The sequence below is a fragment of the Catharus ustulatus genome, chromosome 10 (assembly GCF_009819885.2).
Source record: "Catharus ustulatus isolate bCatUst1 chromosome 10, bCatUst1.pri.v2, whole genome shotgun sequence".
Classification (NCBI taxonomy): Eukaryota; Metazoa; Chordata; class Aves; order Passeriformes; family Turdidae; genus Catharus; species Catharus ustulatus.
Genome location: NC_046230.1, coordinates 6,536,972 through 6,561,980, shown reverse-complemented (window position 1 = coordinate 6,561,980; position 25,009 = coordinate 6,536,972). Strand labels below are relative to the sequence as shown.

Here is a 25,009-nt window from a genome sequence, read left to right as displayed (position 1 = left end):
AAACTACGCACGCCTCTATTATTACACTTACATTTCTAGATCTCTTGAAATCTTATAACCTCCCTGTCTCAAACCTTTGCAAAAGTATTTAAATCTCTTGGCAGTTTCTGATCAAAAATTGTCCATAACTACCTCAAATGGGCACTTTCCAACTGGCACTCCTCTGCTTACTGCACAGATGCACCTAAAGCTTTATGGAGCACCACAGCTAGCAACATGTTGCACCCTTCAAGGATAGAAATGACACAAGAGACTAACAAGACTACACACCTAATAACCAAATCCAAGAAAAATTTAGAACATTATGTAACACAATTCCAGATGTTCTCCTCCTTTCCTACCTGCCATTGTGAACTTGGTGGTTAGGGGCAGGTTGGAGAGCTATCCACTTCTTGTTTCACCTGCATAGCCAAATGGGAAGGCTTTTCCCACTTCCCCCACCAGAACAAAGTGTGACCTCCACCTCTATTACCAGACTCCCAGCCAAAGGCAGACACCAGCGATTAAGCTTCAAGCAGAGTCAGGGAACCACACCCTTGGCCTTGCCACTGGCTGGAACACAAATGCTTCTCATTCCAAATCCTATCCCAAAATCCTGCAAGTGTTTACTTTCCAGCTAAAAAAAAAAAAAAAATAAAAATAAAAAAAAAAAAAAAAATCACTTCCACATCTGTCTACCTTGCACATGGAAAACTTGCTGGTAGATAACTATTTCATCTGTGTCCTACCACAAGGCATGACAGATCAAGATGCCAAGTCTGTCTTCCTTCTCCCCAGCAAGGCCAGAAGCCAGACTGTGAATGCAACCAAAACCCCACACCACCACCTCTCTCCCACTCATCACACACATTATATAGCCCACACATATTTTCAAAGTGGAAGAACACAGCTTCAGACTACATTAACTGAAAACAATCACTGAATTAACAGATCTGGGTTGCTGAGAGGGTTCAGGGGGTTTCTAAAATGTCATTTAAATAGCCAGCTTCTTTGGGCTTTGGAAATTCTCTCCCTCCCCTCCCACCCTGTTCCTTAAGGTTCCCTGCTCATGCAGTAGTGAGACATCCTATACTTCAGGAAACAAACATTCAACAGTGAGTGTATAATAAAATATTCTAATAGAGAGAGAATCAGAATGTGTATCAGACTGCATACTACAAATGAAATACAAAACTTTTTAATAGCTTATCCATTTTTGTAAAATTCGCTTTAAAAATTCACTTTTGATCTAAGAACCATATCTTTGTAAATTGACTTGTGATGTTAGCCTGATCCTGGCCTTAGCACTCTTAAAACTTAGTATTACAGAGAAAATCACATATGCAGGTGATTCAGCATTAACTAAGCCTACTATAAAAGCTTCCACTGGTTTTAATGGTGGCTGAATGGGGCCTCTGATTTATTAAGACAAGTTATGAAATGTTTTTACATAAAAGCCTTGCCATATGCTATTCCATGATCAGCCTCACTCACTTTCTGTCACACAGTCTAACACTGACGTCAACCCTGCTTTGTGCAGGAGGCTGGAGCAGACAACCACCGAGGACTCTTCCAACTAAATCATCCTCAGATTCTAACACACGTGGTTCAAAAAAAACCCAGTTTATAAATCCATTACTTGCCAGCCAAACCAACTCCTTGCCACACAACATTCTGACTCTAATGCTGAAGGCATGTAAATTCAGCTATGTATCACCACAAAACTTCACCCAAAGCCATCTCCAGAGTGTCCAGAGTGTGTCTCTCCCTTGTTTTTTCCAGTCTGAATGGACACTACCACACATGGATCCCATCTGCTTTCACTAAACTGATCTACCCATGGACATCCACAGCATCTCAGTCTCCCAGTCACACAAGCCAGTATCTTTATCATAAAATACAACTAAAAGAATGCAATTTACATTTATCGTCAGGAAGAGAAGGAACATAAACCTGTTTCATTGCAACCAGAATCTGAAACAAGTATTTCTCTACTGAATAAAAAGGACAATTTCAAGTAACAAAACACTTCACAAACTGCAGTGCATCATGCTTACTTTCACTGGAATAATAGCTACTTAAAAGTACAAAAATATCTTTCTAACCAGTTTTTGTAAGTGTAACCAGTTTTGTATATGTAAGCTTGTTATCTGTTTATAATAAACTTCATATACAAGCAGACCTACTGAAGTCATCAAGTCATTGTTATTTCCCTGGATTTTTTTAAACATATGGTCAAAGAGAACTATGATAATGTAGTTTTAACAACTGAGATGATCACAAAATTAGTAAGTGAATCAAAAAGCAGTCAACACCACACTATTTAAAAACAATTCTCTAAACATCTATCAAAATTTTTCATTGACCTACACACTCTACACAGCTCATGGGATTCCTTCTGCTTTTCTCTATAATCCTGAGGTCTACATATCCAGCTTCTATATATTACAAGCTTTAAGGATTACAGGAGAAGCTCACTCCTGAAAAAACACACTTCGATTTCATGCTAGGGAAAAACTCCAGATGCATCAAATACTACTATGTATCTTCACCATTTAAAAAAACACAGGGAAAAAAAAAAGAAGAGAGACAAAGAAAAATTTCAATGGCAGCCTAGTTTCCCATGCAGGCACCAAGCCATCTCTACAGTGTCTAAATTAAAGGATGTTTAATCACCTTTAGAGAAAACGGAATGAAAACCCTCCCTCCACAAAAAAAGAGAAGTGGACACATTTTGTAATCAACACACAGTGGCAATCTCAGCTCCTAACAAAGCAATGCAAAGACCTCAGCCTGCTACAATCTCCAGCTGCCATCTGAGCTAAACATGAAAAATAATGGTATTAAACATCCCCACGATGAACTGGTTATATATATGCACACACATATTACCACCAACCACAAGAGGGCCAATGGCATACAGACCTTGTCACTTAAAGCACTTAATTCTTAGTTCCATCCATAACTTAGGCACACCTTGAGCAAACTTGCTAAGTTTTCTCACTTGTGGTGATTTTCACGCCAGATCCTTTACGCAAACAAAAAAGAAACGTTCTAGAGTTGAGAGCAAGAGATACAAGGAGAGTCTAACCTGGGAAACTCATTTGTTCCCATAAGAGCAAGCCCCATCCCCCTGCAGCATTTCACCACCTTGGATTTCAAATGTCACTCTATGAATTAAAACAAATTTATGAGAAAGTTACACAAAGAAAGAGTCCCTTTCAAGGCAAATGCTTCCTCAGTAAACAAAGAAAAAGGTTCCTCCTCACTAATGGCTCTCTAGCAAGCTCTGTAGGGAGAAGACTCCCTTGCTCTGCCCCATAGCTGTGTCTATAATCATGAATTAAATATAGCTATCTGCACTAATCTTTAAGCAGAAGCACTGAAAGGGAAAAAAAGAAAAGCAGAAAAATTAAGAAAAACTGCTAGAAAATGGTTTTTTTCCCCTAAATCAGACTATGAGAGAACACAATACTTTAAAAAGTCCTAAGGGAAGAACTTTAAAGACTTCAATGAAGGAATAAGAAACATAAATATGACAGTTACTTGAACTTACAAGACCAGACAAAAGTAGGCAAAATCACATTTCACATTTTTAGTAATTTAAATAAATAAATGAAGAGAGGCCAAAGGGGAAAGCACAGATCACAGTGGCCAGCTCATCTTCCTCAGTTACTGTGAACCAGTGTTTTCCCTTCCAGGTTTAAACAGAAAGATCTTTTAGCAGAGAGATATACCAGCAAAGCCTTCAGCCACTCAGCTGTCCCATCAATTTGTTCCATGGGCCTCTGACATCTAGGGTTATTTTTATTTTAATGAAGTAACTATAGATCTTAAACTGCCGATTTTTTCTTACATTCAGGTAGAAGGAACTCCAGTTTGTGACAGAACTTCATTCAGAAAACTGCCTTAGCAGAGAGGTACAGTGGAGCTTAGTCTCAACTCCTTAAAAAACCCAAAACCTACTTTGCAGTCCCTTTTTACAGAGTTTTTTTCCCCAACTAAGCAGTAAAACAGCAAGGAAAAAATTAATTACAAAGCCCTCAACTGCCTATTTAGCATTTTTTTTCACTTACATAATCACAGGGATCATAGTTTTAGTTTACTGTATGTTTTAGAAAGGCAAGCAAAAATGCTAATTGGAGCACCTGAGGATATTTTACAGTCCTCAAGGTTGATACCTGTAAACAAAAAGAGGGTTTGCAAGAGTCCAGGTTTTTACTGTGGTATCGTATTTTTTGTGAGCACCTTGTGAAGCAAATCATTCCTGCTCCAAAACCACATTACATTCTAGCTCTATGGTCTTGCTTTAAAACACAGGCTCAAAAAAACCACTCAGAAAAAGAGCCCAAAAGAAATACAGTGACCAGGTGCCCCCACCACATTCCTGTATTCAGGGGCTGGGAGAGCCTGAGAAGTTCTTAAAACCATCCAACCCCAGTATTTACACTAGGGTATTTGTCAGATACTGAAGCAGTTTGTCAAAGTCTCAACACAAAAGGTGACACCCAACTTCCAGCGTTAAAATTCTGCCTTCTCTTTAATCCAGCTGACTATTAGACAGAAACTTTATTTTTTTTTTAATTCATTGAGAAATTAACACCAACACACAACCACTGACATTAACTGACTTGTAGAACTACATAAACCTGGGGAGCAAAGCAGGTGCAGAAGGGGCCATAGACACTCCAGCATTTCTGCTGGCACCCCCAGGATTAATTAGGTCACACATTTTCACACCAGCATCAGCTCAAAGGATACCTATTCACAAGTATGGCAAGAAAACCAACACCTCAAAGTAATAATGCTCTTATTATCTACTGTAGTCACCACCCAATAACAAAACTTTAAAATACCAAAACAAAGCTTTTCTGGGTGACAACTGCAACCAATTTTGTTTACAAAGATTTCCAATTATCACACTGTGTATCAACCAAACGCTCCATTCACAGAACAGTAAATTAATTTTTGTTTATTAAGAGTTTCTTAAGAACAAAAGCAACCAGCAGAGTCATAAGAAAAATAAAAATTCACACGTACTTTCCAGGAACTTGCCCAAGTCAGCTCCTGAAGCAAGAAAATAAAATGAGCAGCAAGAAGTTAGAGGAATATAATCAGAATTCAAAAGTCCTTTTCCCATCCACCCAAGCAAACAGATATTCAAGAATTACAATAAAAGCAGCACACCAGGAACGTTGAACTGAATGTTACTGGGGAAAACATGGATTTTTATTCCAGAAGCACTACTTGGCAATACCTCCTTTTAGCCTACACCTTGTCCCAATTCAAAGTGCAATCACAGAAAACTGAAAAGAGCCGTAAGTGCTCTGTTGACACTGAAACTACTTGTCTTGGATCAATACCAAACGTACACAATTCTGATCGATGCTCTCTTCAGCCTGCCAAGGCCTCTCCAGTCAAACACTGCCGGTCACCGCTGCTCCCAAACCCTGCTGCCTGCGCGGGGGAAGGCTCGGAGCTCCCTCCTTCCTCGGCCAGTGTAACCCGACAGGGCCGGGCGTGCTCGAAGCGGGGCTCACCGCGGCGCTCCCGCTGGGCTGGGAGGGGACGAGCGAGTTCACAAGGGTCAGTGCGAGGGGAGACGGCCCCGGAGGGCGGTGAGGAGCCGCGGGCGCCCCGCCGCCGCCTGACAAGTACCAAGGACCCGCATGGACAGCTCAAGGCCCGCTCGCCCCAGCTCCAACGACCCCTGCAGAGGCCCATGGGGAGCGCAGGGGGGCCCTGCAGGCGCACCCCCCCCTCCCCCCTGGGCGGCCTCGCCTCCCGGTTAGGCCGCGGGGCGCCTCGGTGCGGCAGCAGCCAAGGCGGACGGAGGCCGCCGGCAGGGCCAGTAGTCAGACGGGGCGCGCGGCAGCGGGGGCGTGGCGGGGGCGGCCGGGGCAGCGGCGGGGCCGGGCGGCGGCTGGACGGCGTTACCTGCGCTCCCGGGCGGAGAGTCCCTCACAGCCGCGGCGGCTCCTCAACCCAACAACACAAGATGGCGGGTGCGCCGCCACGCAGCGTCACGTGAGGGCGAGGCCACGCCCCCAGGCCTCGCGGCGGGACCCGGATGAGCAGCGGCTCTTCCCGCCCACCGGCCGTGTGACGTCACCGCGGAGTGGGGCGGGCCTCCAGCGCCCCCTGCCGGAGGCGCCCGGCCCGTGCAGCACCCCCCCCTCCCCTCACAGCCCTGAGGGGAGATGGAGCCGCGGGGACACGGCAGGGCCGGGGCGTCCCTGCGCCTCCCGCCCTGCTCGAACCGCCCGGTAATGAAATCACTGAGTCAGTTCCCCTTCCACTCGGCATTGGTAAGGCCACACCTTCTGTCCTGCGTCCAGTTTTGGGCCTCTCAATTCAGGAAGGATATTAAGGGGCTGGAACGTGTCCAGAGCAGGGAGCGGAGCTGGGGAAGGGTCACCAGTCTGAGAGGAGCAGCTGAAGGAGCTGGGGGGGCTCAGCCTGGAGAAAAGGAGGCTCAGGGAGGCCCTTCTTACTCTCCACATCTCCCTACCAGAGGGTGAAGCCGGGGGGGTTGGGCTCTGTTCCCAGGAGAACATGGCCTTAAGCTGCAGCAGGTGAGGTTTAGGCTGGACACTGGGAAGAAATTCCTCACAGAATTGGGCATTGGAAGGGGCTGTCAAGGGAGGTGGTGGAATCACTGTTTCAGGAGGTGTTCAAGGTGCCTGGGCGTGGCAGGTTGGGGCGTGGTCTGCTGACAAGGTGGGGATCAGTCCGGCTGGACTCGATGATCTCAGGTCTTTTTCAACCTGAATGTTTCCGTGATTCTGCCACCCTCCCGCCGCTGTCTCTCTCACACACAGACGGCCTCAGCAGCACAATGTGGCTCCCAGCCTTATCTATATCCTCTGTGTGATTATACGAGGCAATTCAGCTTTATCGGTGGCCACAAGAAACTCTCTGAGAAGCCACCGTGTGTGAGCCCTCAGAGTGCCCAGGCACCGAGGGCTGGACCTGCTCTTGCCCGGGCACTGGAGGAGCCCTGAGGACACTGTGCCGTGGGAGTCACACTGGGAGGCAGCGGCTGTTGCTGCTGTCAGAGAAAGGCCATTAGATGATACATATTTTGACTCTTCTGATGGAAAAATCAGGAGCTCAAGGCAAACTTTCTTCAGCTAAAAATACCGGTTTATTTTTAGTCCCCAAACCCATATTAGTACATGATGCAGAATAGCCCCATGTGGTTCCTTCAGCATAAAAAAACTCCTATTCTTGGCTGTTACGCACTGCTGAAGGTATAACCGCTTTCAGCTGAAACAGTTTCACTCCAATCATGATGTCAGCCACAACAACCCATGTAGCTTTCTCCATCCTCTTCTAGGTGAATAAATACTTGTCATCGTGTACTGAATGACAGCCAAAGATGATGCAACAGTGAATACTAGTGATTCTTACGAGCTAATGGGTTGAAAGCCTGTAATTCTTGGGGCTTATTTTTAGCTGAGAGCTACATAGGACTACCTCACCCAAAAACCCTAGAATGGAATTTCTCCATTAGGAGGCTGGTATGGAAAAGCAAAGCTCCCTAGAAAAAGGCTGGCCTCTGATAAGCTGCATTCAATTCCCCTGGTTGTTGTCACACAGCTTGAGCCAATACTAATAATGATAAAGAGAGAGAGGGAGACAGTGCTGCATTTCAAGCTGTCAGTGAGAACTTCCACTTGCAGAAGCAGCTGTGCCTTGTTATTCTACTTATCAAATGTGAGCTTGAGCACTGAAAAATATTTTCACATGCTCTAAGACAACCTTTATCTGAGATGGGAGATGTTTAGCACTTGTAGAAAATTTTTTATCCCAGTTAGCACAAACATTATATTACTGAAACAAAGAAAAAAAAATTCAAATTCAAGAAGTGTCTGAAACGTGCCTCATCTGCAGAACTTAGCATTTCTGTAAAATACCTCAAGGAAACTCAGATGACAATTTTTTAGTAATAGCAGATGCATCTTAAATCTTCCACAACTCATTCAAGCAGAACAGGGAGAATCTCATGAAAATTCAAGACTGTACCCGTGCAGTAGAATTCCTGCATGGCTCAATGACAGAATGTCAGCTGATATTGTGTAGGTGTGAAATCACCCCAGCAGCCAGTCTGGGTACCAAGGGCATGATGTACTTCAGAGCCCTGGATTACTGTGCCAATTCATGCACACTATTAAAAACTCAAGTGCAGGGAAGTGGCACCTCCAACAAACTATGAACTTGCCTTACTAACCCCTTTTTTTCACCCATTCTGTCTTGGAGGCAAGAGCCTGCCTCCCTTAGTGCCCTGGTAGAGCCATGAACACAGAGCACATCTTTGAAATGATAAATAATGATCACAAAGCAGCCCAGAAAGATGTGTCACAGTCATGTTTCCCCTTGCCACTCCTGCATTTTGTTACTTGGAAAAGTGGTTCCCCTGTTTGTTTAAATAACCAGGGATTTTGTCTGGGAAGAGTCAATGTCTTCTCAGCAGCCTCTGTTTTCCATGTCCTCATTTGTCACATCCCTAAAAATAATGAAAACAGCAGCAAAGCAGGCAAACATCCAACTGCAGTTTTTAAAGTCAGTCACTTCAATGCATCTGTCACCTCAGGTGGCTTGTGCTGAGAGACAGAATACCACAAACAAGCTGCTACTTCTGCAACATTCAATTACTTTTAGATGTCTTGGATTTATTTGGACACTCCCATAAGGTTAAAACGTTATTTTGTCACATTTAATTCTCACAGATAAACCCCAAAACTTGAGCCAGGAAGAGCTTGATCACACCATTTCTCTTTCTCTCCACTGTGACCACACTGAGCTCTTTAAGTGAGACTTCCTGCTGCCATAAGCTGTCCCCTGCAGCCAGTGGCAATGACTGTGACAGGAGCATCCAGACAGGCTGAACGCATCCTCAGTGCTGGCTGAAGTGCTAGTGACTCCTTTATTGTACTTTGCCTACTCTGGGAAAGGTTAAACAAAATCCCTTCAGGGACCAAGAACTACCTGAAGTTTCCATTGTAGATGAATACTTGAGGCAACTATTTGTCCTTTCTAATGAAGACCAGTAAGTGCAACAGGCTTTTTTCATCAAGCTCCTCTACTTGCCATCACGGATTTAAGAGTCACCTGAGGCACATCAGAAATACCAGACAGGCATCACTAAAAGAGAGCTGGGATTGCCAGGACCTTTGAGAGCCACCTGTAGTGACATCAGGCATAAAAGGCCACAGCATCAAGCACTGTAATAGATAAATTACAGGAAAATACAACTAAGTGTTGTCACATGGTTTTGAGTGGGAGATCCAGCTGGACAACTTCTCTTTAGTACTTCTCCATAACCTAATGCCACTGTTATCTAATCCAGTAATTGCCAGTAAAACAGAACAATTTAGAAAGCAATTAATTTCCCAATGTCCATTTTTGCAAAGCTAATTTCAAAACACACATTGCTGCAACTTCCAAATAAATGCACATCCAAAAGCACTTATTGTTCACTGCACTTACTGCAGGTTCCAACTAACAATACCTGTTTGAATTGAGCAAAACCATACAAAGTGCTCATTTCCTTACTGAAACTTGGCAGCTGGAGTTGACACAATTCTATTAAAGTACAACCACTGGAAAGCCTTCTTCCACCCTCTTCTCCTGCAGTCTTGGGTTCCTTACCCAGCTGCACTTGCAAAGCAGCACAACCCAGCAGTGCTTGCTACGCTGTAAAGAAAAAAAAAAACAAAAAACAAACCAAAGACGAGAAAAAAAGCCCCCACAAAAATCAGGAGCTGCAGTTTAACAATTCTCCTGGGGAAAGAGAGACTAAGGAACCTTCATCCAGATTTTACCTGACATCTGAGACCTGAGAACTCATAGATACAGTGAATATATCAGCACAGAGCAGAGCTGCATGGGATAAAATAATTATGGCTTCTGTTTCACCACTGGACCTATAACAAGGCAGGGTTAAACCTCTTCCTCAACCCCCTCACTGTGGCCACGCCAGCAAAACTTAGCAGATCAGCAATAGTAGAAGCAAAATGCTTGGACACGCTTTCAGGAATCCATGTTATTTTTCTTTTTTCTCCCTTAATAAAGGCAGAAGCAGGAAATGCAAAGGGAACTGTAGCTGAAAGAACCTGCCCAGCTCCCAGCTGGGGCACTAGGGGGGCTGAGACAGAGGCTATTTTAAGATAAGGGAAGGCTGACAACCTTCAGATGTCAACATTTAGCAGTGGGCAGTATTTCAAGTATTTACACAGCCATGTCCCTTTCTGAGGAAATGCAAACATTAGGGCTTTTTACACTAGAACTGCTGTGCAGAAGAGGAAGTGTTATCAAGAAGGGGTTGAACACTTCCCCCACTCATGAAAGTCAAGATGCCAAGCTTTGGGGATCACTACTGCAATTTGTGAAAAATGCTACATTCAAAGACCTGAAATAAACCACAGACAAGACTGGAGATAACAATGCTTTATTTTTACATTTCAGCAACAGGAGAAATAATTGAAGATGAAATTATCTGCTTTGTTGTAAAGTATAAAAACATTTAATTATAAATATTTAGCTAAAAAAGCGTGATTTATAAAATATAATCTGTGAAGATATATACACAGTTTAATCGTTTAGCAATTCTTTCACCTGACATTAAAGAGGAGAGGTTTTTCTATTTATTATTCCATGCTCACAGTTTAGTGCTCACAATTTTAGAAGCAAAACAGACAAGTGAAAAGATGACTGGTGAGTTTCATTCTGGAAAAAAATTAACATTTTGCCACAAATTTGGGCAAGAGCGGAGGCAGAATTTGAACAAATCCATGTCTTGAGAAAGGTCTCTAAGGGGAAGTTCCCCTGCCATAACTGACAGTGTTTATATCCAGACAAGCACTGGGCATCTCAACATTTGTGAGCAAGTTTCCTGTGCTTCCAAGAAAAAATGGCTAATAGTGTAATGCAAGCCCTCAAAATGCAGTTCAGTTAAATGTGCTCACCTCCCTGTTCTCTGAGCAGGGGTTGCTCAGTGTGCTGTGCTGGTGTTCTCTGTTGTGCCTCGAATGAAATGAAACAATGTCACCTTTATGATACAGGCTATGAGCAAATTTCTAAATAGAAAACCCCAGTGTGCCATCCAATTGCACTGTCCAGCTGACAATACCCCCTAAAAACAGATACAGCTGCCTAAGCTGGAAAATAACAGTGAAGCTGTACAGTACACTAAATGTGATGGAATGTGAAAGAAGATAAATGGTCAGGCAACTCAGTTTTCTATTCCTTGTCTAAGAGAGCCAGCTTCTTCCCTTTGAAGTCTTGGGAAATCTCGCCTCTTATTGAAGGGTTTGTTACTATGGCACTTCAGAGAAGAGAAACTGGAAGACTCTTCAACATGCTGGGTGGCAGAAAATGCTACAGAAAATGATAGTGAATTTGATCCATGTCCCTAGTAATTATCTTTCTCTCTTCACAGTGTTTTCACGGTGCCTGTGGCACGGGGCTTTAGGAATAAGAAAAGGGTGACAACACCCAACAGCAGTACAAACATACAGAAATCAAGCTGTGCTTTGTACACCCTGATTTACACAAGACCTCACTACTTGCCTGTAAGCAAGGAATGAATTAATACAGGATTAAGAGAAAAAGGATGCATAGGAAAGAATGAAGTAGGCAAACATGACGCTTGTCAGTGCTCACCCATGATCTGCTACTTGCTATTTCTGCTTTAGGGTGATGTGCTCGTAACAGTTCAGAGCAAACAGCCTGTACACAGCTTCTACTATTCACATCATCATGAATGCATAGTAACTGCAAGAGTTGTGCCCTTAGGAGCTCAGGAGGATCTTCAGGAAAGGAAGACTAGCAAAACTGTGATGAGTTTTATGCAGGATCCAAGCAGTTCTGTCCAGGCAGAGCCCTGATCTGGGAAACGTACCAAGTCATGTGCAATTTCAGAGTGCATATTGGCTGGTTGCTTACTGGGTAAATGCAGACTTTAACTCCCTGAAAGCTGCTCGGCGGTGCTTCCTTTCCTCCTCTTCCCGCTTCCGCTCATCCTGCTCAGCTTTTATCTCTGCTTCAAACTTACTGGCTGAGGAGAGGGCTTGAGCCTTTATGAGACAGAGAGAAAATAAATGAGTGTCAAGCCTTGCATCAGAGGGAGAGCCAAAGCCTGAGCTACTCCTGGATGAGCAACACAGAACTACTTGCTGCACCTCCCAGTGCTTACTGGGATCCTCGGTCAGGACAGCTCAAGCATTAATTACACTGCAGTGCTTGGGTATTTACACCCAATACCTGTTACTCTCCTTGACTTTAACATCAACAAAAGAAAGGTCACATACAAATAAGTCACAAGTGACCAAAACACAAGGCTATCAGTACTGGGTCACATACATCATCTCCATAAGCAGGCAGCAGAGCATAGGTTGTGAGTATGCAGTGGGAGAAACTACTGCAGAAAACACTCTGAATCACAGCCAAATCTGAGAACATCATACTACACCATGGATAATCTGCAGATCAAAGAGACATTGTTTACTTGCTGGCTATTTTTCCAGCTTTCATCTCAGTACATCTGCTGTGCAATAGCTGTGTTAGGCTCCTGGGAAAAAAACTTCTTATATAAACAAGCAGGATTATTTTCTCTCCAAGAGAGTTTTCAGAAAGGGTGCTTTGTCAGCTTCAGATGGTGTACAGCTCTCTCTGCCAACCCCAGGACCCTGCAGAATGATTTTGATTCCAAAGGTTACAGAGAAAGAGATGTCTGAAATCCTATACTGCAAAACACGCCGTTCACCAGTGAACTCGGTGTTCTGGTTCAGAGAGGTTTTGCAAAATGGGAAAACTCTGTCCCTATTGCACTAGCATTCAGGAGACTTATGTCTTTAAAAGAAGTCAGCCACCTAGACCCAGCCACAGGGACACAGGTCAGTCAGTCAGCTCTACCAGGGTAAGACCCAGAACAAAAACTGTGAATTACATTGCTCTGGTGTGTTGACTGAGCCACAGAAAGGCTCTAGCTATAGCCCAACAAAATTTGAAAGGAAAATCAACTACAGCTGAGTAGCTGAGCCTCAGCTACAGCTGAGTTTTTTCATATTCCTCTGTGCCACGCCATACCTTAGCTTCAAAGAAGTTCTTGGCTCCTTTGACTCCCTCAATGGATACATCTATCTCCGAGAGCTTCGCAAGAGTCAACAGGCCGCTGTCCTCCTCGAGTTCCCCAGCTGCAGCTTTATGGAAAATCAGCAGGAACTAGCAAGATAGAGAGGAAACATTCAGGTTTTTCACTGAGGCTCAAACAAAATACAATCACCTGGAGAGGGATGAAATTCATATTTCAAAGCAAAGGAAACCAGGTCTATATAAAACAACTGGCACCAAGAAATTTGTGCTCCAGTACACAGTCTTGTTACAGACTAAAAGCAGAAGCAATCTCACAGCAAAAGAACGTTTCTCAGGAATCAGAGCCCTGGTAAAGCACAGTTCCTACCAAGCCTGGGCTGCTGTGTGGCCAGCAGAAGGACACTTCTGCACTTGTCCACTACAAGCATTGGGCAGGCTCAGATATAGCTCTTTATGTCTCCACACACTAATGGTGTATTCACAAGCCCTTCACCAGCTTCCCCAGTGCTCTAGGGACTCAGGTCCCATCCCCATGACAATGAAAGCAGGGCCAACAGCTCTGGGTCACCACAGGCTCCCTGAACCAAGGCATCAGTGCAGTCCTTCTAGAGAACAGCAGCCCAGGTGTGTGCACAGCCTTGTGACAGAGGGTTTGAGCAAGTGTCCACAGAACGAGTTGGTGTGAAACTTGTCCTGCACTCCATGGCCATTCAACAAATTCAGAGTCACTACAGCAGAGTATGAATTGGGAAGGGAATTGCAAAGGGAAACAAACAAAAAGAGTTGTATCTCGTTCCACAAATGCATACTTTTCTTTTTGTTTTTACAGAAAGAACAAAAGCTGCCTGCTTAAAAATAAAGTCCTCTGCACCACCGTGCACCTGCCAATCAAACTCCAGGTGAAGATGTGGAAGTTCCAGATGTACTTGCAGAGGTCCTGTAACTCCCTGCTATTCTTGGCAACCCCAGGAGGTGTCTCAGTGCTTGGAACAGCGCAGAGAGAACAGACAAGGTCAAGTCACTCAGGTACAAAAGGAGCACAAGCAACAAAGCTGCACCAATGCAGCACTTCAGGCTAGGCAGCTGCAGGTACCAGGTAGGGTTGCCCTGAAATCCCTTTGCACAGGAACATCAAATATCTCTAGTGCTGTGCTCCTCAGACTGCCAGGCTGTGGAGTCTGATGTTTCCTGCAGAGAGCCAGAGCTGTCCCAGAGGAGGGCAGTAGAGTCCCAGCATCCACACTGAGCCAGCCCTGCTTCAAGTTGCTAGCAGAAGCTGGTGGGAATGCAAGAGTTTGCAAAGGCCTCCCATGAGGAAGGGTGTGGAGATGACAGCAGCGCTGGCTGCCCTCTCACACAGGCAGCTCACCAGGCACTGCTCCATACAACAGCCTCTTAACCTGTGAGTGCTCAGTACAGGGCAAGCAGAAAGCAGGCTGGGCTTGGCAAGGGAACTTTTCCTTCCCTAAACACACTGTAGTTGGTTGATCCTGGCTGGATGCCAGGCTACCAAAGCCACTCTGTCACTCCCCTTCTCATCTGGATAGGGGAGAGAAAGTTTAATAAAAGTTCATGAGTTCTAAGGACCTGGAGAGATTATTCACCAAAATAATGTCATAGGCAAAAAAGGCTCAACTTGGGGATATTAACTGAATTTATTACTAAAAAAATTAGAGCAGGATAATGAGAAGTAAAAAAAAATATCTTCAAGACACCTTCCCCTCACCCCTCCCTCCTTGCCAGCTCTACCTCCTCTCTCCAGTGGCACAGGGAGACAGGGAATAGGGGTCTTGATCAGTTCTTCACAGGTTGCTCCTGCCACTGTGCATGGAAAAGAGTCCTTCCCTTGCTCCAGCATGCTCTATCCACAGGTCTGTAGGTCTCTGCCAGGACCCTGCTCCAACATGGGCTTCTCATAGATTCACACCTTCCTTTCAGGCCACCACCTGCTCTGGCATGAGTTATCTTCCATGGGCTGCAGTTGGATTTCTGCATCCCCATGGACCTCCATGCAGGACAGCCTGTTTCACTATGAGCTGCAGGGGAACCTCAGCTCCAGCACCTGGATCACTTCCTGCCCCTCCCTTTCCACTAACCCGGGTGTCTGCAAAGATGTTCCTCCCACATATTCTCACTCTTCTCTTCTCTGCCCATAATTACGTCTGCACAATAACTTTTTAACCTTCTCAAATATGTTATCACTGAGGCATTACTATCATTCCTGATTGACTTGCCTTAGTCAAGGCAGGTCTGTCCTGGAGCTGGCTTGCTTTGGCTTATCAGGCACAGGGGAGGATTCTAACAGCTTCTCACACTCCTTGTAGACCCCTGCTATGAAAACCTGGCCATGTAAACCCAAAACACACCTGTAAGAAATAAATGGTTCACTGCTGAACAGGCAAAGCATCCTGCTTGGAAAGAAACCAAGTCCTCCCCAAGACATCCTCTGCCCAGATCCACTAGGCTCTGACTAGTTCCTCTTTGCCACCACCAGGCACTGTGACACAGAGGGCTAGCAGCTAGGTTGGAATTAGTCATGCTTCCTCCTGCTCCACCCTGAAAGTCCCACTTCCTGGCATTGGAAAGAGCAGTGGAGGCAGCACAATCCTGAGGTCTGATACAGCTGTCACCTGGGGAGGGACTGGGTCATAAGTAGAAGCGAGCATGAATCATCCTGAAACTAAGGGACGGCGCAGCAATCGTCTAGAAGAATATAGGCTGCTGTGGCCACAAAGGGCAGGCTGAGTTAAAGGAAACTTGGGACTAACACATGGTTAGGGTGGACAGAGTATAACATCAATTCCAAGGATCCAGCAAAGTGGACTATGGGACATCATGCTGGTTCCCACAGGAGCTCAGCAGCAATCATATCTGCACACAGCCTACAGCTCACCTTACCACCTTACCTTGAGGTATTGGTCCTTACTAACTAGAGAACACCAGCAGTCCACATTCTGCTCCCATTGCCAGCCTGTGTAACACCCTTGCTGGGCCCAGGACACACCATGTGCAGCTAGATCTCAAGGAAATGACAATAGAGCAGCAAAAGTGAATAATGTAAGTAGGTATCTTTCAAAGCTCTGCTCTTAAAGAGGACAACACAACCCACACTTTCCAGCCCACTAACCTGGTAAATTGTATCTTCTCTCATACCCTTTATGATCCAAGACCTACCCCACAGAGCCAGGCTGAGCATCATGCAAGGAAAGGTGTGGGGCTGACAGGCAGCAGCAGCCTTGCAACAACAGCTGGCCAGAAAAGCAGCACTATCTAAGGATGTGGTTTGTACCAACCCTGGTAGGAAACACATCATGTGGGTCAACATTTCAGCTGGTAAGGGTGTAAGGGGCAGTGGGTGGATTTCTGTGGGTTCTAGGTAGCAGCTCCAATTATACATTACTATCACAGCAATTAACTCTGGTTTCCTGTGGTAATGGTGGAACTAGGACAGTCAGAGGTGTGGGGTTTTTTCCACCCACTATACCTAATCTTTTTAAGCCTAAATTTCATTGCTGGAGTCACAGCAGGAGTCTTGTACAGTTAATCGTTAATGTATTGGTGGAGATTCAAAGGTCAACGGTAGGAGGCAGCTTTACTAACAGGGCCTGTGGTTTGTCAGCAGCCTGCTTGCCAAGCAACAGCTTATCTGAGATGGGAGGACACTACTCAAAGCAGTAGACAAAGGGGATCTATTACAAGTGAAAGAGGTCCCTACCAACTCTCTAGCCAGGCCACAAGAAGAGTATGTTCACACAGGTATACCAGGACTCTGTATTCTCTGGATAGGCAGAGAGGAGCCCTCCAGTACTACAGTTGCACCCTGAGTTCAGACTCATTTAAACCAGGATTCTCCTGGTATTATCTGAATGACCCAAGTCAGCTTAGTCACCCTCCACATACTTGCTTGTCACCACCAATGAGAAGCAGAATGGTTCAGGCCTATGGGATGGTTGAGGCCTCCTCACCTGCCAGGGAACCTGCTTCCCTGTCAGTCCTCTGCCTGAACACAGCAGCTGGACAGGGCACACCTGCAGCAAGGCAAGAAGCATCCTGCTCCTCTACTACAGCAAACTCTGGGTGTCTGCCAAAGCTGCTGTGCAATTTGTCCCCAGCGCTCTGCCAGTGATGTTCCCTTATTCTAACCCATGGGCCACTCAAGCTTGCAGTTGCATGACCATTGTTTTCCCTTCTGGCAAAACACTTGAACAGCAGCAGCTGCTGTGTGCCACAAGCCAGGGGCTGGCAGCACAGGCACTCCTGCAGGAGGCTATGCTCCAAACAGGTGGCAGCAGAAGAGGAGCTGCTGTGCTACTTGTGCCATGCCACTGATGCTAGAGGATTATAGCATCTTTCAGGGCCTTGAGGATAAAGGCATTTTTCTTCCATGGGAGATGGCCCCTGCAGCAAGCCTGAAGGCTGTCCCCAGCTCTTCATCTGGAATGAAGGGTAGCCCAGAATGCACATGCACACAGACAGAGGCTCCTCAGCCTGTGAAGTGATTTGGCAATCAGTGACCTGGGGCCATGGGCATGGTGCTCTTCCTGCTCCACCGGATTCTTTGCTACCTCCAGTTCACCTCTGATGGGGCAGCAGGGAACTCGGGGACAGACTCTCACTTCCCAGATTTGCATATCCTCCCCCCTTTCTTGTAATCCAAGTCTTTGGCCTCTGTCTTTTCCTGCTGCCCTCTTGCAGTGAAATAAATCCAACAAAGCCCTTGGGGCACAAAAGCAGAGGAAGATGGTGTGATGTGCCAGCTCAGAGAGATAGTGCAGTAGCTCTGTGAATGACAGTCACCCTTCATGCCTTAACCAGTCACAGACCTTGGTTGCTCATCCTCCCTCCCAGCACTCAAAGCTCTCAAACTTCCACAATGGAGAGTTTGATGTTCTGAGCCCTACCCTGGAAGAAGCCTGGTGAGAGTATCATGCCTGCAGAAACAAGGGAGCAAAGCTGCTCAGGGCCCACTGCAGACATCCCATGGGACAGAAGGAAGCAGCACAGCCCTCAAAACCACTGCAGGACGTAAGCAGTGCTGCCCCTCCTCTTGCTACCTAAGGGCCTGTGGGTTAATACAGAAAACCACAGTGTGACATTTGCTTGTGCTTGAGCCAGCTATCAAAGTCTGAGAGGAGGAGATGGTGCAACAGGAGCTTTTGGTACCTGTGTTCCCCCTTCCTGCTGAGATGATTTGGGTACCCCTGAGTGCATGCATGTCACTGCTGAAATTTCCTCTCTTCCTCTGCCTGGCAGAGGATCCTGGCCTGTCCTCCCAGCTGTCACAATACAGTGGTAACAGACAGACCTGTTTGAGCTGTGTCCCTGCTGAGCCAGCATGCAGTACCAAATTGCTGCATCCACACATTTATTCCCTACTGCAGGGAGGTGACCACCCCTCACATAAAGCTTGCCATGGCTGGTCATTGCATGATGCAGAAAGGGTCCAATACAAATTGGAAGAGAGCCTTTTGTGCCCCATGAGATGAGCTGCTCCAAGCAGAGCTCCTGCACTGCGCCTGAAATAAGGCCTCAGCTGCTGTACCACTGGAGCCAAGCAATGAGACTTGGAAACTGAAGGGACATAACTTCCTCCAGCTACAACAGGGCTCAGTGAGCATTCCCAGTACCTGCAACAGGGCTCAAATGTGCTCCCAAAACAAGCAGGGAGGTTAGAGAGCTTTGGCATCAGGTACCATGACTGCCACATGGAGATGGAGGTTAACAGTGCTCCATGCCATTGACATGGGGAAGCTCACTAGCTTCTCCACTGCATCCCACCCCTGGAAAAACATAGAAGGGGAAAGGGCTACCTACAGCCCACAGAATATGGGGCCCAGCTGCCCCCATTTTCAACCCTGCAGCCACACCTCTGTCTGTTACTGCAGCCACCCTCACCTCACGGAAGCTGAGCTTTCCATCAAAGTCTTCATCCACCTCCTTGATCATGTTCTTCAGCCCCAGGTGGGTCTGTGGGGCTCCCAGCTTTTCCATCATGAGCTTCAGCTCCATCAGGTCGATATATCCATCCCGTCCTGAGTCATACCTGCAGAGTGCAAAAGGGGAAGGGGTCAACCATCATCCCTATACTGATCTCCCCAGAAGAGGAACTATGCACATGGTTAAAGTCACTGTGTGGTTCAAAGCTCAGGGGAGAGGGGAAGCTGCATGACATGGCCAGTGCTGAGATATATTAAGCTCTGGGAAGTAGCTGTCAGCTTTCAGAGCTGTCTCACCAAAGAGAGAAGTACTCGGGGGAGCTCAGACCAAGCAACCCACACAGAAGGAATGTGGAGGAATTCAGCTGATCTCAGTGGGATTTCCATTTCACCCACTTGCCTGTCCAGCACAAAGGCAACTTGCACGCAACTTACACCATACACCAACATGGTGAGGAAAAGGCATGCAGAGTCAGCTGCTGCAAGGTTTCCTGCTAGTTTCAAGGAGAAACAGGGAGCAGAGACAAGCAGAACTTCTTGGCAGAAAGCAATCTTTCTTTGTAAGCAAAACTCTCCTCCCTCCAGCTGCTAAGATCCTTCCTCTCTAAAATGCTTTTGTACTACAAGCACCATGCTCCAGGGCAGCTGCTTAATTCTGTGTCCCCAGGCAGAGCAGAAAGACAGTCCCAGGCGAGCACAGCAATCCCAGCCAGGGCTGTGGTAGCACTACAGGGCCAGGCTGGCAGAGGAAATCAGTGCCCACCTCCAAGAGCAAGACTAGAGAGGGACCATGCTACCTGTGGAGCACCAAGGACTGCAAGGATTCGTCAGAGAAGAGACCCATGCAAGAGGAGGAGTGCTTTAAGGATAGGGAGGCAGGGAGTGATCGGCTGTGCACAGCCTGGGACTGTGCACCAACTCCTCCCAACATCTGCTGCGGGTGTGAGTAAAGCATCCGGCCCATCCAGCAACCAGCTTCACACCCACCAGGGCTATCACCAGCTTTCAAAGTCCAAAAGCTGTTATCAGCTGGCCAACAGCCCTCTTTCATCCTGCTCTTGCCATCAGGATTCAGCACAGAGCTAGGGCTTCACAGGAGAGGACAGGGCAGGGTCTGCCAAGCTGGGCTCAGCCTTGACACACAGTCTCCCACTATCTCAACCCTGAGAGAGTTAAATCCTTTCAACCATTCAGAAGGAAGCCCTAGGCACAGTGCTGAAGCTTTCCATCATCTTTCATTGGCTGTTAGCTCTCTTCCAAAGAAATGAGGGCTGTAGCCATTCCAGACACAGGTCTGCACAGTTGTGGTTAGCTTGGAAAAAAGCCCTTTCCAGCTGAAAAACCTCACAGCCACAGAGGAAGCTGTGGCAAAGGAAGGCACAAACAAAGCCACCAGCTCCAAACTGCATACAGGCACGAGCAGAGCAAGGCAGAGCTTCAGCCAAGATCTCTGCCCCTGCCTTTATGAGCACAGGCACAGCATGCTTTTCCCTCAAACTACAGGGGCCTCCATGACTTTCCAGAGTCTCAACACCCCCACGACTATTTCTGATACTCTTTGTAGCTCTTAGTTTGCAAGGGTCCCAGGACTAAGAGACTTCCAATGATAGGGACATAACTGCCAGACTAGGCTGGCACAGAGCCTCTGTTACTAACCTGCCTTCACTCTGTACCCAGCAAACCCATGAGCCCACCAGGTTGGACTGCTTTCTCAAAAACTAGGAAAGAAACCTCCACCAGAGCAGAAACCAGGTCATAGACCTGGCATGTTACAGGGAATAAGTGCAGCAGATGCTTCACAGCAAGGAAGGTGTCAGTTAATTAAGGCACATTCACAGCATTACCCAGTCCAGTGCTGAGATGCACTTCCAAAATATCAGAGAAGAATATAGTAAGTGCAATATTTAATTGTCAATTTGCTTTTATTTCAAGTTTGGGAGAAAGGGTGCAGAGCTGTCACTATTGGAGACACAGTACCTTTGATTAGACACAGCAGCAAAACGTGCAGTGGTAGAGAGGCACCTGGGGTTGGTTTTTTGGAGTCCCAGCAGGCTCACGCTGCCCTTTGGCTGGGTGCAGAAGCAAAATAATACCAAGGTCCCCTCCAAGAGCTGCTCATCTGGGCTTGGGACACTGCCCAGCCCCACATGGAAGCTCCGGGTAACAAAGATGAAGGCAGAAGTAGGGCACAAGTCTAGCTGTGCTCATCTCACCTTCCTGTTATGACACTATCTGCAGGTAAACACTGGCCTGGGGGCCAGTACACTGCCCTGAAAGGGTTAAGCGTGGGGCACAGCTTCAGGGCTCATCCCTGCAGAGAGGCAGGACAAAGCCAGGATTGTGAGAAATGGGGTCTTGCCAACAGCGGGCCTGGCAGAGCAGCATTCTGTACCAGCCACACAATGGGTGTTGAACATGCTGGGCCAGAGTACAGCTGGTGCTGAGAAGCACCCAGAAATCAGGTTACCAGTCCCCTGCACTCAGGGACAGCCAGACAGAGAGGCACTGAAACCCAATGGCAGCTCCCTGAAAATTGCTACATTCCCTCCCTGCCCCCTTGTCTCCTGAAACAGCCAAACTATTTTAGGACCTGGGTAAAGCCACCCAGCTGCTGTGCAGCCAGACTATTTAGGGAGAGGCGTATTTATAGGGCACGAGAAACAGCACAATTCATTCCCCACCACCCCTCCCAACAGACCACAGGCACTCAACACTGTGGGGCACAATGGAGACTGCACCTTGCTGATAAGTTGATGCTCCCAGGACACCTCAGTCATACAGAAAACTCCAAGGTCTGTCTTTCGAGAGATCATAAAATTCCCCTGTCTGTCTTCTGGGAGTCCCCTTTTGGGACCCTGGGCTCAGTCAGCCCCAGATGCCTCACACAGCTGCCTGCAGCACAGTGCTGCCCTGGCAATGGACAACCATCACCTTCACAGGCAGAGCTGGAAGAGGGCACCAGGACAAGTTAAACACACCCCAGCATCTGGAGTGGAGCACCCAAACTGCACTCCCAGAGTGGCAGGCAGCACTCAGGTGCCTGGCAAGCCCCACCATCACTCACTGTCCTGCTGTGACACCAGAGCTTTGCTTCCTTCAGGCTCAAAGCTCCCCGAGGCATGAGCCAAGCCTCACCAAAGTGATGTGCAGGCATTACAGAGGGCAATTATGCCAACAGGCACAGTCTGCTCACGTCACAGGAAGGCCACTCCAGCAGCAGGTTGGTGCCATGAAGGTGCCACAGCAGATCCCACCTGTGACAGCTGGGATGCCACAGGCAGGTATGGGCACTATGGCTGCTGTGATAAAGCTTTACCACACTGCTGCCATAGCAGTGTTCTTTGGCAGCAAATGAGACACAGCAGTGGCTGCCAAAATCCTTCTGCGACAGGGATGCACCTAGATTCCCACGCTAGCTCACTTCCACCCGGACTGCAGAGCGTGCCTGTCTGGAGAAGCACTGGGAGAGGAAAGCAAGAGACAAAATCAGGGGAAAAGAGGTAATACTTGCTGAACAGACTTGCTTAAGAGCACAAAGTCTGTTACACACAATTACTGCCCAAATACAAGCATTGCACTGGTGTTACACAGATGATGGGGAGCTACATTGCAGAAGAAAGAGGGACCAGGAAAGGAGGAAAAAGGAGATGCCAAGGATTGCATCACCTATAGTGACTCTGCAGTCACCTTTCAGCTGCCTCTAAAACCCCACTTAACAAAAAAGGACAACTGCATGAGAAAGCACGTATCCTGAAGGATCAAAGGGCAGTTTCTAAACATTTATATTTCTTGCGAAAAGCTGGAATAAAAACCTGCCCTCCCTGTACACATTTGCTGCACCTTACCTTGCTTCACATACTATGGGCACCTGTACTTTGATCTGCAGTTCCTGAATGCTGCAATGGCCTAATTCAGGCTTTGAAATAAAGCAGTTGAAATAATGGTGCCAAAGTAATAATCTCCTCTTAAATATTTCAAATCCTAAGTAGCACTTTATTCCCTCTGAGCATTGTGTTTCACCTTACATGGAGCAGGTGGTGCTGATCTCTGCTCCCTGATATCCAGTGATAGGATAAATGGGAATGATTCAAAAGTGCCTCAGAGGAAGATCAGACTGGACCTGAGGAAGCCTTTCTTTCAGCCTGAGAGGGCTGTCAGACCCTGGAACAGCCTTCCTAGAAAGGTGATCAGTGCCCCAAGCCTGTCAGTGTTTAAGAATGCCCTTAATAACAAGCCTTAACTTTTGGTCAACCCTGAAGCAATCAGGCAGTTGAACTAGATGTGATCATTGGTGGTTCATTTCAAATTAAATGTTTTATTCTATTGCCAAGAGATTTGGAAACAATTCCTCCATACCAGGGTGGGGACAGAAACAGGCTCCTTGATCACATGCAGCTTCATACTCCTCAGCCCAGGCAGAAGGAGCTCTCCTACTCTTAGAGGGACATAAGGACACCAGGAGAGCCTCCTCCACTAAGATGTTCTCCAAGATGTTGGGCAAGACCTGCAGGCCCAGGCTAAGTCCCCATGGGAATACCATCTCTGCTCACTGAAAGTCCACAGACAGCCAGTCACAGGCCAGAGGCAGTCGGTCATGAAAGGCACATGACAGCTCTGGCGAAAGCAGGTCTGCTGCAGCATGTCAGACAAGGCTGGGGAACCTGGCAAAGGGGCTCCTAAGTGGATCCAGGAGGGCAAGGAGACATCACAGCCTCTCCCACCAGCCAGATGCAAGACACTTACGCAATGTGTGGGCAACACATGGAATTCCCTAGACATAAAAAGCAATAGCAAGACTGGAATTTCTCCACTCCCTCACACCCCACAGATGAAGCTGCTGACTGTTTACCTCCCCCTTACATTTCTCATAAAGGTCATTCCTGCCAAGCAGAGCCTCACTGCCTGGCTTTCACATTCCCCTCTTCCATTTTCCTGGACAAAGATGGCACCAAGAGGAGCTGTGAGACCCCAGAGGCCCTGAGAGTTCACTTAGGCAACTTGGGAAAGAGAGGTTATTGTGGTTACCACAGTCCTCACATATTGTCAGAATACGCAGCTAATTAGGTCACATCATAATTAGCCTGAGCTGTAGACTTCCTGGTTTCTGCCAAAAAAATATCCACCCTGAGAGCTGCTTGCACCCAGCACTCGAGCAGATACCTGCACCCCATCTCCCGTGGAATGGGGCCAAAAAGGAAAGATGCTGACAAGAGGAGGCCTGGACAAGAGAGCAGGGAAAAGTGAGCCCAACTGTGGCAGCCACAGCCAAGAGCATTATTTCTGTTTTGGAAGGGTGCTCCTGGCATAGCTAGCAGCACACAGCACTGGATGAAGCACTATATTTCGGAAAGTCACAGTTTCAGATGAGTTCTTTGTTTCTACCCTGGCAGTTACAGCCACCACCCATACCATGGGATGCCCTGACAGGCATTCAGGGCGGCCACTATCATCAGGACAATTTTTTTCAGCCGGAGCACCATGATCCAGCCCACATCATGCACAGGACCACAGGCTCAAACTTAGTCTGAACTACAGATTTAAAAATCCCACTAAACTGGTAAGAAACACTTTTTTGGATGGGAAGTTTCATAGTGGAAACCTGGTATCTTGTGGCAATGAGAAGATACTAAAGGAAAAAAAAATAAGCCTTTGAGAGAGGGATGTAAGAAAGACCCTGAGTTGTAGTGGCCAGGGCCAATAAGCCATATAGAGAATTAAAGCTTTAATCACATTAACTCAAGCTCTGACTGACAGGAATTAAGGGGAACATTTCCTCTCCCCATGGAACACGTGATATCAGCCAATAGTTGACACAGGTCGCTGGCAGCAGATGGACCAAAGACCAGATCCCCTGCCACTGCAAACCTCAGGTGCCTGTAACAGTGAACACCAGGACAGGGTTTTCTGGCTGCCTGTCCAGGAAACAAACAGGGGAGCATGCAGCCCACCTTCTTCCCCCTTTGGCATCAGCAGTTCTCACAGGGTATGCAATGCTT

General features: G+C 46.9%; 2 protein-coding genes across 10 annotated transcripts in view; both read right to left on the bottom strand.

Annotated features, from left to right (window-relative positions):
* The window catches only part of GIGYF2 (GRB10 interacting GYF protein 2), a 75,724-nt gene extending 69,709 nt beyond the window's left edge, over positions 1-6,015 (bottom strand). For 6 of the 9 annotated variants that reach the window (XM_033068396.2, XM_033068402.2, XM_033068405.2 and 3 more), the window contains exons 1-2: positions 5,917-5,994; positions 5,020-5,046 (exon numbers count right to left, since the gene is read on the bottom strand). The gene's annotated coding sequence lies outside the window, so the exon portion shown is untranslated. Of the gene's footprint in view, positions 1-5,019; positions 5,047-5,351; positions 5,538-5,916 lie in introns of all 9 variants that reach the window. The other 3 variants (XM_033068397.2, XM_033068399.2, XM_033068398.2) reach the window with 3 other exon arrangements.
* Positions 6,016-10,416: 4,401 nt separating this feature from the next.
* Positions 10,417-19,152, bottom strand: EFHD1 (EF-hand domain family member D1). Its single transcript, XM_033068929.2, has 3 exons — positions 18,973-19,152; positions 13,072-13,206; positions 10,417-12,059 (listed from the first exon to the last, which is right to left on the bottom strand). The coding sequence occupies exons 1-3, from the start codon at positions 19,084-19,086 to the stop codon at positions 11,925-11,927; spliced, it is 384 nt and encodes a 127-aa protein (XP_032924820.1). The 5' UTR covers positions 19,087-19,152; the 3' UTR covers positions 10,417-11,924.
* Positions 19,153-25,009: the final 5,857 nt, after the last annotated feature.